The 12,929-nt window shown below is 49.9% G+C and overlaps 1 protein-coding gene and 1 pseudogene across 1 annotated transcript; both read left to right on the top strand.

The window, feature by feature from the left end:
• Nucleotides 1–1,445: 1,445 nt before the first annotated feature.
• Nucleotides 1,446–2,268, top strand: LOC101562550 (histone H3). Its single transcript, XM_004628422.3, has one exon. The coding sequence runs from the start codon at nucleotides 1,691–1,693 to the stop codon at nucleotides 2,099–2,101; it is 411 nt and encodes a 136-aa protein (XP_004628479.1). The 5' UTR covers nucleotides 1,446–1,690; the 3' UTR covers nucleotides 2,102–2,268.
• A 10,587-nt stretch (nucleotides 2,269–12,855) lies between these two features.
• The window catches only part of LOC101571557, a 413-nt pseudogene continuing 339 nt past the window's right edge, over nucleotides 12,856–12,929 (top strand).

The following is a 12,929-nucleotide window of genomic DNA, read 5'->3' as shown; positions in this document are numbered from 1 at the left end:
TGCGCGCGACAACAAGAAGACGCGCATCATCCCGCGACACCTGCAGCTGGCCATCCGCAACGACGAGGAGCTCAACAAGCTGCTGGGCAAGGTCACCATCGCGCAGGGCGGCGTGCTGCCCAACATCCAGGCCGTGCTGCTGCCCAAGAAGACCGAGAGCCACCACAAGGCTAAGGGCAAGTGAGGGCTGTCGGCCGCCTCCGGAACCAAAGGCTCTTTTCAGAGCCACCTTCCATTTTTCTGCTGGAGAACTGTACACTCTTAATCAAAAAGCTAGTGTTTCCTTATAAAGCACAGGGTATTGCAACAAAGGTTACAAGCAATGTGGAATAACAATTAAATGTGAATTTCATATTTGTTGTAATGCATAGTGTTGTCTTCCAACCAGCTATATTACCGGATATATTGATGCAAAATTGAAAGATGATTAAACTTAATATGAAAATCCAAAACGACTGAAAAAAGCCCAACCAAATTTCTGCTTTCCGGACTAGTAGAAATATACAGTGTAGTTGTCCAGACCATCCTGTTTACATATTTGGATGTATCTCTTCCCCACTAGCCAATGGTTTTAAGTACGCAATATATTTCACAATTTATTCAAGTAAGTTATATACTTGGTCCAGGTAAAGCCTAAGTAGTCTGGAAAGGAAGCAACCAGCAAACCATCCTTCGTTCTTTCCTACATACACATTCCTGTGAGTCTCCAAGCATGTAAATATGGGTGAAACACCTTCTCTGGCCACTGAAACCCCGTCCTAAATACAAGGCGCTTTTCAGCAATATCTAAACTTAATGGGGCCAGAAAGATGGCTCAGTGGAATAAGTGCTTCCCTGGCAAGTGCAAGGGCGTGAGTTCAATCCCCGATTCCGCAAAATACATAAAAATAAAAAAATAATATATTTACTGGGAAAGACTTAAGTTACTGGGTAATAAAAATTTATAAATCTTTAAGTGCGTCCTGATGTATATTTTTGCTCTTGTGACGCTTCAAGCAGCAGTTTTTTGGTTTGTTTTTGTTTATAAATGTATTCAGTACAGGGTCTACAGGTTCTCACACACGTAGATCAGTCTCGTAGTGATCCTCTTGTTTTCAGCCTCCCAAACACCCGGATTACGGCCACCACGCCCAGTCTCAATTGCTGTCCCAGCATGCCCCGGGGCGGGGCCGGCATCCAGCACCAGTTTGGATCGAAATCTGTGTTAGAACTGCTTTTGCTATCAGTTAAGCGCATGTCCATCCTCCCCGCTTTCTCCCAGCACTGCCGACACTAAGGTATCTCACATTAAAGAGGCCAGGGGCCAAAGTGCTTGTCTATTTTTAAACCATTTTTGCTGTCTCGGTTGTCATTAAATGCAGTTAGGACACGTGGCTAGTTGAGTGTATTTTACCTGTTATTTGTCCCATTATTTGAAATAAGAAAATGTTCTTAGAAAAGCTTGGAGCGACCTCCACAAATTTCAAGCCCCATTTTCTTTTCATTGTGGGAATCTTTAACGTCAGTGTTCGAAATTCAAAAACCCGTAACACAAGGCGGTTCACAGCGATTGGAAACAGCCTCAGATAAAAGCCAATCAGGGCACGCCGCCAGCAGTTGTGACCAATCAGGACCGCATCTTCGGTATAAATACTGCTCCGCGCGCCCTGGCTCCAGACGCGTCTTCGGTGCTGGCAGTTGTCTCCCGCCCATGGCTCGCACGAAGCAGACGGCGCGCAAGTCCACCGGCGGCAAGGCCCCGCGGAAGCAGCTGGCCACCAAGGCTGCCCGCAAGAGCGCGCCGGCCACCGGCGGCGTCAAGAAGCCGCACCGCTACAGACCCGGCACGGTGGCGCTGCGCGAGATCCGGCGCTACCAGAAGTCCACGGAGCTGCTGATCCGCAAGCTGCCGTTCCAGCGGCTGGTGCGCGAGATCGCGCAGGACTTCAAGACCGACCTGCGCTTCCAGAGCTCGGCCGTCATGGCGCTGCAGGAGGCTTCCGAGGCCTACCTGGTGGGGCTGTTCGAGGACACCAACCTGTGCGCCATCCACGCCAAGCGGGTCACCATCATGCCCAAGGACATCCAGCTGGCGCGCCGCATCCGCGGGGAGCGGGCCTGAAGCCCGCGACCTCCCCCTGTCCCCAAAGGCTCTTTTCAGAGCCACTTCCGTTTTCGCAGAGAGGCTGTTGACACGCCCAACGAATAAGGAAGGGGGAGACTTGTTTACGCTTGAAACTGGCGGGAACCTTGATAATATTGGTAGTTTCGGTTCTTGCTCGGAGCTGAAACAATCTTGGCCGGTCCAGTTACACAGATTATTGAGGCAGCGTCAACGCGTTCTATATTAACAAGGAGACGGTTCAACTAAGCGGCTGTGTTCAACCCAGGGCGGATGGTGCTGCCCACCCAGGCTGGGGTGCGTGAGCCCTAGCGTGGCGCGGGCCTTGGCCTCGGTGGCCCGGACGACTGACGTCCCCAGGGGCTCCCCGTGACCATCCCGCCTGTGGCTACCTCCTCCCCGGGGCCTGGCCTGCTTGGTGCAGATCTGACCACAGCTGGTGACCGAGCGACTGTTTGGCGTAGGACCGAGCAACCTTGGTGTGTTTCCAGTTTCCTGAAACAGTGCTTAGTAAGCGTAAGTCTTAAAAGAACCGCGAGCAAACCTGAATTTGGCTGAAAGTGCTACAGCGAGCTATTCAGAGGGGCGCTCTGGTTCTTGGGGAGTCATAACTGGTGCTAAAAGTTCAGCAAATTAGCTGTACCTTTGGAGTCTCCAAAGAGCCTAGTGGTACAGCGTTGGGGTGAGCTTGGCATGTGGCCTGCACAGCCTGGTTGGCTGAGGTCCTCTCTGCTCACCCGCGCGGCAGAGACCCGGTGTGCGGTGCCGTCCCCACCTCGTGGCTGGCTTCTGCGGGTCCCTGCATCACCTCACGTCCCTGAGTGAGGGATATTAGGTCCCAGGGGCAAAGTGTCCCTCCAATCTTTCAAAGTGTCCCTCCAGTTGTAAAAATAAAATTTTGCTTTTCTAAAGAAACAAAGTTAGTTTCAGTCTTATTTATTTTTTGTGTTTTAGGGAAGGGTCTACAGGGTGTTCAGGGGCTCACTACTAGATCGGACCTGTAGTGATCTGCCTGTTTACAGCCTCTCAAGAGCTGCGATTACAGGCACGCGCCTCCACGCCCAGGCTCAATTGCCCTCTCAGCGGCTGGGAGCAGGGCCAGCACGGCAGGCCTGGGAATTGAACCCGCAACTCTGTGCCCGCTTGCAGGCGCTTTAATCAGAGTTTTAGCCTTCTACTTCTTCCACAGCGAAAACCAATGAGTATGGATGTACGCTTCTGAGATCTAGCATTTCAGATGGAATACAGACCTGGGAGGGTATTTTCTATGTGAAGCTTAAATTTCGGCCTACCAATGATAGTTTTTGGAAATGCCCCAAAATTGTCCGATACTCTCCCTCAATGAGTTGAGCTCAACTCAGTTCCCTTGAGTGTAAGCACCACAGGGAGCTGTGCTAGATTTCTGGGGGCAAGAGGTCTTTCCTGTGTGTCCTGGGGAACCAGCCTCCTGGAGCTGCCTGGTAAGGGACAGAGCTTCAGGATCTGCAGGAACCTCGAGGAGCGGTGGCACTGAGCCACGTGGGGCCGGTGGCTCCTCAGCACCGCAGGCCCCAGGCCAAAGCCATGCAGCCAAGGAACTCTGACCTGGCTTTCAGAAAGGCCGAGATGTGATCCATTTGCTGTTTTATCTTTTTTTTTTTTTTTTTTTTCAGAATCGGGGATTGAACGCAGGCCATTGCGCTTGCCAACCATTTGTTGTTTTAAGCTGCTAACTTTGGGGGCAGCCTGAGCCCAATAAACAACACAGGAGAAGGAAAACAGGAGCACACAGGGAGCCATCCGTAGGACGCACTGTCAGACTAGGACTTGCTACCAGCCAAGATGACCGCTCCAGGCCCAGCACTCAAGGCTGCGTGCAGGGACACTGGCCTTGGCGGGATTAGCTTCATTGCTATCCAGGGAGGCTAAAGATCAGCTTAGTGCCTCAGTGGATTTTTTTGTTTTTTGTTTTTGAGACAAGATTTCATTATATAATCTGGGATGACCTTGATTTGGCAGTGATCCTCCTGTCTCAGCCTCCTGAGTGCTTGGATTATAGGAATATGCCACTGTGCTAGGCAAGGCTGTGGATTTAGAAAAAGAGTAGAGCCTACTGGCTAGAATTGCTTTGCAGGTCAGTGCCAGGTGAGGTGGTCCATCAGTCAGCTTTGGAGGGGGGGACAAAAACCCTTGCTTAACTCTTCTCATGTCTCCTAAAATTTAACAAGAATCCATGAAATGATTGGATGTGGTGTTGCACACCTGTAATCCCAGCACTGGGAGGCTGAGGCAAGAGGATTGGTGTACAGAGTTCTACTGGCCTGAGTTACACAGCAAGGCCCTGTCTAAAAAAGACCAAACCAAAACAAAAGGTCCCCTGAAAAGAATCCTTATTGTCAGTTTCCATGTGAAAAATGGATTGATTTATAAATCAAAACTTTTAAATAGGATCACAAGTCCGCATCTTGTACAGCAATTAACCACTAAGAAGAATATATGCAGTGTATTATTTGTTGAAAAAAAAAAAAACTTTTAGTTTACCGTTTCCCACTAAGCTAGCTAACAATACAACTGAAAATGTGCTCAGGAAGCACTCTGGCCTTCTTTCATTACTGATAACTAACAAGCTAAATGTGGCGGTACAGGTTTATAATCCCACCATCCTGGAGGCTGAGGCAGGAGGCTTGCTGTTGAGGTCCTGGGCAGCCTGGGCTAGTGAGACTCTGTCTGGAAGAAAAGAAAGAAAGAAAGAAAGAAAGAAAGAAAGAAAGAAAGAAAGAAAGAAAGAAAGAAAGAAAGAAAAATTTAAACGGCCTGGGATGCAGATGATGACAAATAAATGACAACAAATAAATAAATAAATAAATAAATAAATAAATAAATAAAGCTAAGGTCAAGGCTCAGTCAAGCGCGCCCTGCGCCGGGTTCACACCCAAGCACACCCGGGCAGGGTGCTTGCAGCTCAGGCTGCCGGCTTGCCGATTCCTGATGAGGGCTTAACCCAGCGGTTGCTCTCATCGCGGGCAGCCTGAGCGTCTGCTGAAGAACGACCCTCGCGGCGCTGTCTTTGTTCCTCCGCTCCTGCGCTGAAGCCAGAGGGCAACGGCACCTCGGACAGGTTTGTCTCTTCCACCGATGTCCAGTTTCGGAGATGTCTGCAAGACAGATTAAAAAGTAGGAGCTTAGTCCGCGTGGTGGCGGGGCCGGTAATCCCGGCCCTCTGGGAGGCTGAGGCAGGAGAACTACAGGTGTCAACCAGTCTGGGCAATCTAGCAACCCAGACCCTGTCTGAAAATAAAAATAAAAAAGGGAAGGGAGCGTAGCTCAGTGTGAAGGCCCTGTGTTCAGTCCCCAGCACATCAAGGAAAAAATAATGAGGGCGGCACTGTGGGAAAATATTCTGTAGTGTGCTTCAGGGTGAAAGCCGCAGGCCGAGGGAAGCTGGAGAGGAACAGGGAGCCCGGAGAGGCTCCGCGAGGACGGAAGCCCTCTGCTGGAAGGGCTACCCGGAACTCACTGGAGGGACTGCACACGGAGGAGGAACGCTGAAAACAGAGAAAGCACAGCTTCTGAGAAGGGCACAGTAGGACAAGCTTTTGTACTGAGCAGCACATTTGCCTGTTTACCAGGAGACAAAAGAATTGAGCCCAACCTTTCGCATTAAGCACATCGGGAGCCCGTTGAGGTGGGACACACTTTGTAATCACAGCATCTCAGTACTCTGGGAGGCTGAGGCAGGAAGGTTTGCCAAGCTACACATTCTTTTGTTTGACTATTTAGAAACAGACTCACTCTGTAGCCAAAGGCATTCTCCTGCCTCAGCCTCCAGAGTGCAGGGATTATGGGTGAGTGTGCAGCTAGGATAAGCAATTTAGTGATTTAGACAGATGTTGCCTCAAAGTAAAAAATTAAGAGGGTTTCCAACTGGGCGTGGTGACACACCTCTGTACACACTCAAGAGGCTGAGGCAGAATTGCCTCAGGTAGATCCCAGTTTGAAACCTTACAAACAAAAACCACACAAAAAGGTTGGAGATGTAGCTCACTAGGAAGGATTTCCAGTATCACACACACACAAAAAAAAATTGTCACTGAGCCAATTGTGGGTCAGCAAAAAGTCCACAGAACACCAGAAAGGCAAATACACCATATTTGAGTAAGATCGAAGGAAATTAAAACACTGCTAACATCTTCTGGAACATTAATCTCTCCTAATATGAGAAAACCACAAAATTATTCATCGCAGCTAATCAACAAGGAGAAAAAAAAAGAAATGTTTTGTAAGTACTTATATTATGGGTCAGTTCAGAATAGGAACTGCAATAGAAGCCGAATTAGAATTTAAAGGAGCCGTTTATTACTGAGCTCAGGGCCGCCAGCCATTTCTCACGCAGGAGAAGACCGAAGGGCACCTAGCCCAGGGAGCAAGGTGTTTTAAAGCAAAAACCACAAGACTAAGGGGTCTTTCACAGTTCAGCCATATGCACAACTTGCCCGTGCAGGGGCTTGTTGAGCAAGCTGATTTACGAGATACAACTTAAGCTGACTATGTTTGCAGGAATTAGATTAGGGAGGGGAGGGAAACAGTTACTCAGTACTAAACAGCCTTGAACAGAGGGCAAGAATACATTCCTTAGAGTAGATAACAGGAAGCAAAAGGAGCCTAATAGTTTTGCATAGTTACAGCTCCAAATTCAGTTGACCCATACACTTAATGTAAATAGTCTCAGATATTGTAGAGGAGATCCTTGGAATCCGTCACTGCTTCCTTTGCAATGGGGTAAGGGGGAGAATCAGCAAAGAATCTGCCTGGACATTGTGAAAAAGCTTAGATCTCAGAAACACAAGCAAATCCACGTGGGGGCAGTGGACAGGTGTGGTCCACGAAGGTTAAAGAGAGAAACCGAAAGAGATTTACTGAGGCAGCTTCGTGTGACATGAGCCTTTGGAAGCAGATGCCCAAGGACCAGAGGGAAACTGGGCACTAAAAGCCAAGCACAAAATGCTTAGGTTCTGCCGGGCCTGGTGTGCAGGCCTGTAAACCCATCACTGGGAGGCAGAAGCAGGAGGATCACTTTTAGTTCAAGGCCAATGTGGGCTACATAGTGAGTTCAAAGTCAGCCTGGGCTACAGATTGAGACCCTGTCTTAAAAACAAGCAAATACGCCCCCAGGGTGCACTGAGAAGGCGAATAGGACTGGGCGTAGTGGCGCATGCCTGTAAAACAAGAGATCACTACGAGGGCTGGTGAGATGGCTCAGTGGTCTAAAGCACTTACTTAGAACAAGCTAAGATAAGCAAAGCACAGGGACCGCGGTTCAATCCCCCAGCACCACATGCCAGCCAGCCCCGCCCCCTGGTGGGCTGAGCTGACCACACACACACAAAATAAATAAATAAATACGTACATAAATAAATATTTAAAAAAAAAAAAGAGATCACTACGAGTCCTATTGCTGCAGTGAGACCCTTTAGACTTTGTACTAAATACAGAAATAAATAAATTAATAAATAAAATAACAAAAACCACCAAATAAACAAGTGCTTAGATTTAATGACACTGAATATGTGTGCAACGTGCTTGGCCCAGGCATGGCCAGAAGGTGACACTGGCTGAGAGAAGTTGTGAGGCCAGTGGGACTGATCCTCTTGGCCTAGGGGCAGGGCGGAGCCTCGCTGGCCTTCTGGGAGAAAAGAGAGACCTTCCCAGGCTTTAAGGTTTCCTTTAGAATTTGGTTCCACTTTAAGGAATAGGAATTCTGATTCCACCCACACCGCAGGTTGAAGTCATGGCTTGCACCCTGAGCTGTATCGACAGCCCCTTTTTAAAATTTTGTTTCATGTTTTTGAGACCAGGTTTCTCTCAGCCACTGAATTGCCGAGGCTGGGCTCAGAGTTCTCATCCTCCTGCCCCAGCTTCCCAACTTTGGCTGAATTCTGGCTTCTGTGACTTGTCTGGTGAGAAGAACGGGCTCAGGAGACAGCACAGTCCTGGGCTCTCAGACAGCCAATGATTGAAATGCATGATCTGCGCTTTCTGAAGCAGTGAGAGACTTACAAGGCTTTCCCCTAACAAACAGTGACTTGGGGGTATGCGGCTGTAATCCCAGCTTTCTAGAAGGCCAAGCTAGGAGAATCACAAGTTAAAGTAGAATGTGGACAATTTTATGACATAGCCAGACTCTGCCTCAGAATTTTAAAAATGTTTCGATAGCTGAGGAATGTGGCTCAGTGCAAGGTCCCTGGGCTCAGCCCCTGCTGCTCGAGGCATGCTGCGTGAAACATGGGCCCCACGGGGCATAGAAAGAATTTACAAACAGGCAAGGGCTACAGGAAGTAGGAGTTGATTGCTGCCCTGCTGAGAGCAGCCCGGCCATCAGGGTGAAAGGCTGGGACTTTCCTGCTTGATTTTAAGTCCAGGCGTCCGGAGACATTAGCAGGATGCTGTCATCTGGTCACGGTGTCCAGGGCCCGGCCCACATCAGGAGACAGCTGGGGTTGCTGGAAGACTGCGTAATGTTTGTCCTCAGGGCCAAGTGTCCCTGGCATTGCTAGGATCTGCCCTTCTGGGTAGAGCTAAGGAACAGGTAGGTTGGGTGGGTACTGTTAATGGTCAAGGGGATCTCAGTAAAATATACCTGTTTGTACTGGAGAGGGACGTGGAGATTCTGATGGGCTGGGAGGAAACGGAGCTCCTTATGGCTGACAAGCGATCAGAACAGCTGCAGACAGAGACCCGCGCAGCTGCAGCACAGCTCACGAGGTGACAAGCTCAGGTTCCACACACCGCTCAGCAGCAGTGTGACCCTAACAAAACAGGCAAATGACTGATTCCCTGCCATATCCCATTTTGTAAAACAGAGAGACAGGCAGACAGATACAGTGAAAGAGAAGGAGGGAGAGAGGGGGAGGGAGGGAGGGAGAGAAAGGAGTAGTTTTACTTGGGCCTACAGATGCCTCAGTATAGCTAAAGGCAGAATGAAGCTTGGCTTTCAACAGAACATTTGGGTCCCTGCCTCTGAACCCCACACTCAGGTGTGTTATCAGTGTAAAGTGTCTGTTTAACAGCTGGTCAAGCAAGTTGGATTGGCCTTGAATGTGGACAACCTCACTATCCTTTCAGATTGAGGGCATCAAACTAAGGGATGAAGGAAGACATTCAGCTGTGCTTTGAAATCCACCACCACGGCCCTGAACCTCCAAGTCCCTGATTTTAGGAAAAGCAGAGGCCACAGAGGGGAGGAGAGAGTGGTGGTAGGGTGCAGGGGTGAGTTGGGAAGCCAGGCTGAGATAGGATGCCGGGCCTGGTACAGTCTTGCTTATCCTGGTGATACAGGGGAATGAAAATCTTAACTTGAAAGATATCTAGAATGAGTTTATCTCTAAAACAAAAGAATTTTAGGAACAGCGGAGGTTAAGAGCAGAGCTTCTGCCCAAGAAGGTCAGAAGGGCACCTGAGTGGGTTGCCAAGGAATTTGCCATTTCTTTCTTTTTTGTATTTTTTAAGGAAGGGTCTATAGGGTGTTCAGGGGCTCACTACTAGATTGGACTCATAGTGATCTGCCTGTTTACAGCCTCCCGAGAACTGGGATTACAGGTATAAGCCACCATCCCAGTTTCAATTGCAGTCTCTGTGCGCCCCTGGGGTGGGGCGGCAGAGCAGTCCTGGGGATCAAACTCCCAGCCCTTATACCTGCTTGCAGGTGCTTTAATCTGCTGAGTTATTTGGCTGACCTTTTTTTTTTTTTGGATAGGAAGCTGCCTTTTCTAGGGACTTTTATAGAGCAACACCATGAGGTGAAGTGGGTCCAAGGTGAAAAACATGGAAACTAGCTAGGTGAGCAAGAGGCGGGACAAAGCTACAGGCCACCAATAAGACCACATGTGCCATTGCTCAGTAAAATTAAATGGGGAGCAGGTCATATAGCAAGAGGGCATGAATACAGAACAGGGCCTCTTCCTGTAGGGGGTGACTCTTCCTGATTTTTTCAAGGTGACCGATACCTATTTAGAACATCAAGAGCTGGGGAGATAACTCAGTGGCATAAGCACCTGCCTGGCAAGCACAATGACCCAGTTGATCCCCGGTACCACAAAAGAAAAAAAAGTCAATCTCTGAGTCCTACCCCCGGGGAGGATGTGACTGCACTTGTTACTTTCATGCTGAGGTCTGCTCCACAGCACAGTGTCCCTCCTACTGTTGCAAAATAGCTTGTCTTCCACATGGTGTCCTTGCAGGGCCTAGCCCTGCCTGCCTGCCTGCAATGCTTCTAACTTGGCCTGCAGCACTGGACGGCAGCCTGCAGCCTCTGGGCCAGTGACCCCTTCTCCAGAGCCCCTCCAGCTGCTCAGGCTGGGGTGGGGTCCTGTCCGCTTTTCTTGTCATGCCCTTTAACGAAGGGCTGGTCTGATTTTTATCAACTCCCCACACTAAAGCTGCTTACCACTTTTCTTACCTCCTAATTAAATGTGTGTTTTTAGTGTTAACTTCCGTTATCACTGAAAGCAAAGACCTACACTATCCTGTGACAAGTTTTCCTTTAATTCGAAGTACTCAGTCCCAAAAAAAGGTACCCAGCCAGTCAAAATGCATTTGGGACAGTGCATCTGGAACCCCAACCATGTAGATACCCCCAAGACATTGATCCAGAGACCTTCCCGAGTTTGTTATACAGGAGAGCAGAAGATTCCACCCCAGAATAAGTCACTTGGGTATAAGAACAATTTTGAGAAAAAGCAGACAGAGAAATTGTAAAACTACTTATAAAGGACAATTTTCGGTGTAAAGCCAGCCCTGAAGGGCTCCAGGCCTGCTCCTTACTTAACTGGATTTGTGTAATGTTCCCAGGAATGCAATCCTTTCCAGGTTTCACCCCTTTGGACAAGGCCTACCCTATGCATATTTATTTATTTTTTACGCTATGCATAGTTAAGAAAGTCTCCACCGTTAATGGAAGCCTTTGCCAGTTTGATTTGTAGGTCCAGCCACCAGCTAAGCCCTGGGGGAAGACGCTGCTTTTCCCCTTGGTTTCCTGCATCAGAAGGGGCTCGCAAGACTTCTTAGTGATTCAAGTTCATCTTGAGATTTTCATTTAAAAATAACACAGGACACATTTAATGAGGCCGGCTGCTGTGGGTTTGTATTAGCTGCAAGTGAAGAGGACTGCTGAGAGTATTCCACCGGCCGACAGAAGGCCAGGACCACCCAAAGAGGCCGGGTGGAAGCTCCCTGAGCCGGCGGATTCCAGGAACGCGGGCTTGCAGGCAAACAGCCCACGGGCTTTGGGTGCACTTGGGCAGAGCGTCTCCTCGAGGAGCAGACATTTGTCCAGTAATCAACAGACCGGAAACACAGAGGTGAACAGTTCTGGCTTGCAGGGTGCGAGAAGGGAGTGGGCGAGAAAAACCACCCCAGGCATGACGAGGAAGCCAAGAGGTGGCCTAGCGGAGGGGGTGAGCGAGCGCGGCCGCCGGAGTCTTAGGCGACACGGTATCCTGGAGTAAACTCTGGCGCCCGCAGGGGAAAGCCTGCCTCGCTCAGCTGCCCAGTGTTTTTAAGCAGGGTGAAAAACAGTGTTAAAAGTCGCTCCTGCCCACAAATGTGGCGAGTGAGTGAAGGGAAAGAGTTACCAGGGAAAGAACAGGGAACAGAATCAAATTGCAGAAAAACGCGGAAAGCCACAGGGAAACCAAAGCCCGTATTAGGCACGAAAAAGCATCACCTGGCGCAGGGCCCAAATCGCTGCGCTCGCCCGGGCGACCTTTGAGACGCAGCCCAGGAGCCACGAAGACCCGGACCTGACCAAAAGCACCCTGAAACAGGAGCCGCAAAGGTAGGGGTTTCGTATCACTGAAGCCATTTTTCCTTCAAATTCGGGGGCGCCCCTTGACGGTTCGCTAAAGGATGGAGAACATCAGGTCCGAGATGGGACATAAAGCGCTGCTGTACTTTGCAGTGCTCGGGCTTCCTTGTAGGACCATCACGTTCCGGCGCGCCAGGGCTGTGGAGTAGCGGGACAACTGCGCGCCCCGCCGTGAGACGCTACAACACGTCTCAGGCGCCCCCAGTCCCGCAGTGTGCAGGGCGGGCCCCGCCACGGACCAGAGTGCGCGCTCGGCACTGGGGTCCCATGGCTGCGCAACCGCGGCCGGCCGCAGGCACACGGGAGTGTTCCACTTTGTACGGTTCTGTTCCGACTTTTCGCGGGTGAACTTATAAAGGGTCCTTTAGTTATCAGCGCCAACCGCTATCGTCCCTCCAGTTTTCGCTATGTTGGCGGAAACCTGAATTTTGAAGCCTTGTCACAGTCCTTGCAAAGTTAGGCCGACGGGCAAACTTACATGCTACTGGGGTGTTGGGTGTGTGGTTAGGACCACGGTAATCAGCCAAGACGAGTTGTCCGGCTGTCCTGACGTGCTCTCAGATTTGAGGAGCACCGGCACGGTCGGCCGGTCGTTCTGAATCCGAAGCATGACTTCGTGTATAAGCCTTGTTTTTATCAAAATCCCCAATGTCATTTAACAACTTGCAAGGCGCTTTAGATGTTCAACCCCACGTTTTATCATTGTGACACGTGGAAGACGTTTGTATTAAAATAATCGTGCGTCTTAATATAGAGGTGGAGTTTCCTTTGCGAGGGAGTCACATGCGAGCCAATGGCATGGAGAAAAGCAGAAGCAGGCAGTCTCCGGTCCAATCAGAGCTCGCAGGGTGTTATAAATACCGAGCTTTCTTAGCTTGCGCTCACTTGTAATTCGGTCTTCTAGCTGTACACTATGGCTCGCACGAAGCAGACGGCGCGCAAGTCCACCGGCGGCAAGGCCCCGCGCAAGCAGCTGGCCACCAAGGC

The sequence above is a fragment of the Octodon degus genome, unplaced genomic scaffold (assembly GCF_000260255.1).
Source record: "Octodon degus isolate 3935 unplaced genomic scaffold, OctDeg1.0 scaffold00023, whole genome shotgun sequence".
Taxonomy (NCBI): Eukaryota; Metazoa; Chordata; class Mammalia; order Rodentia; family Octodontidae; genus Octodon; species Octodon degus.
The sequence above is the reverse complement of the archived record's forward strand: the minus strand, read 5'-3'. Positions and strand labels throughout refer to the sequence as shown.

Excerpts from the sequence above, each read along its gene's own strand:
- LOC101562550 (XM_004628422.3), top strand. The coding sequence starts at position 1,691 with ATGGCTCGCACGAAGCAGACGGCGCGCAAGTCCACCGGCGGCAAGGCC.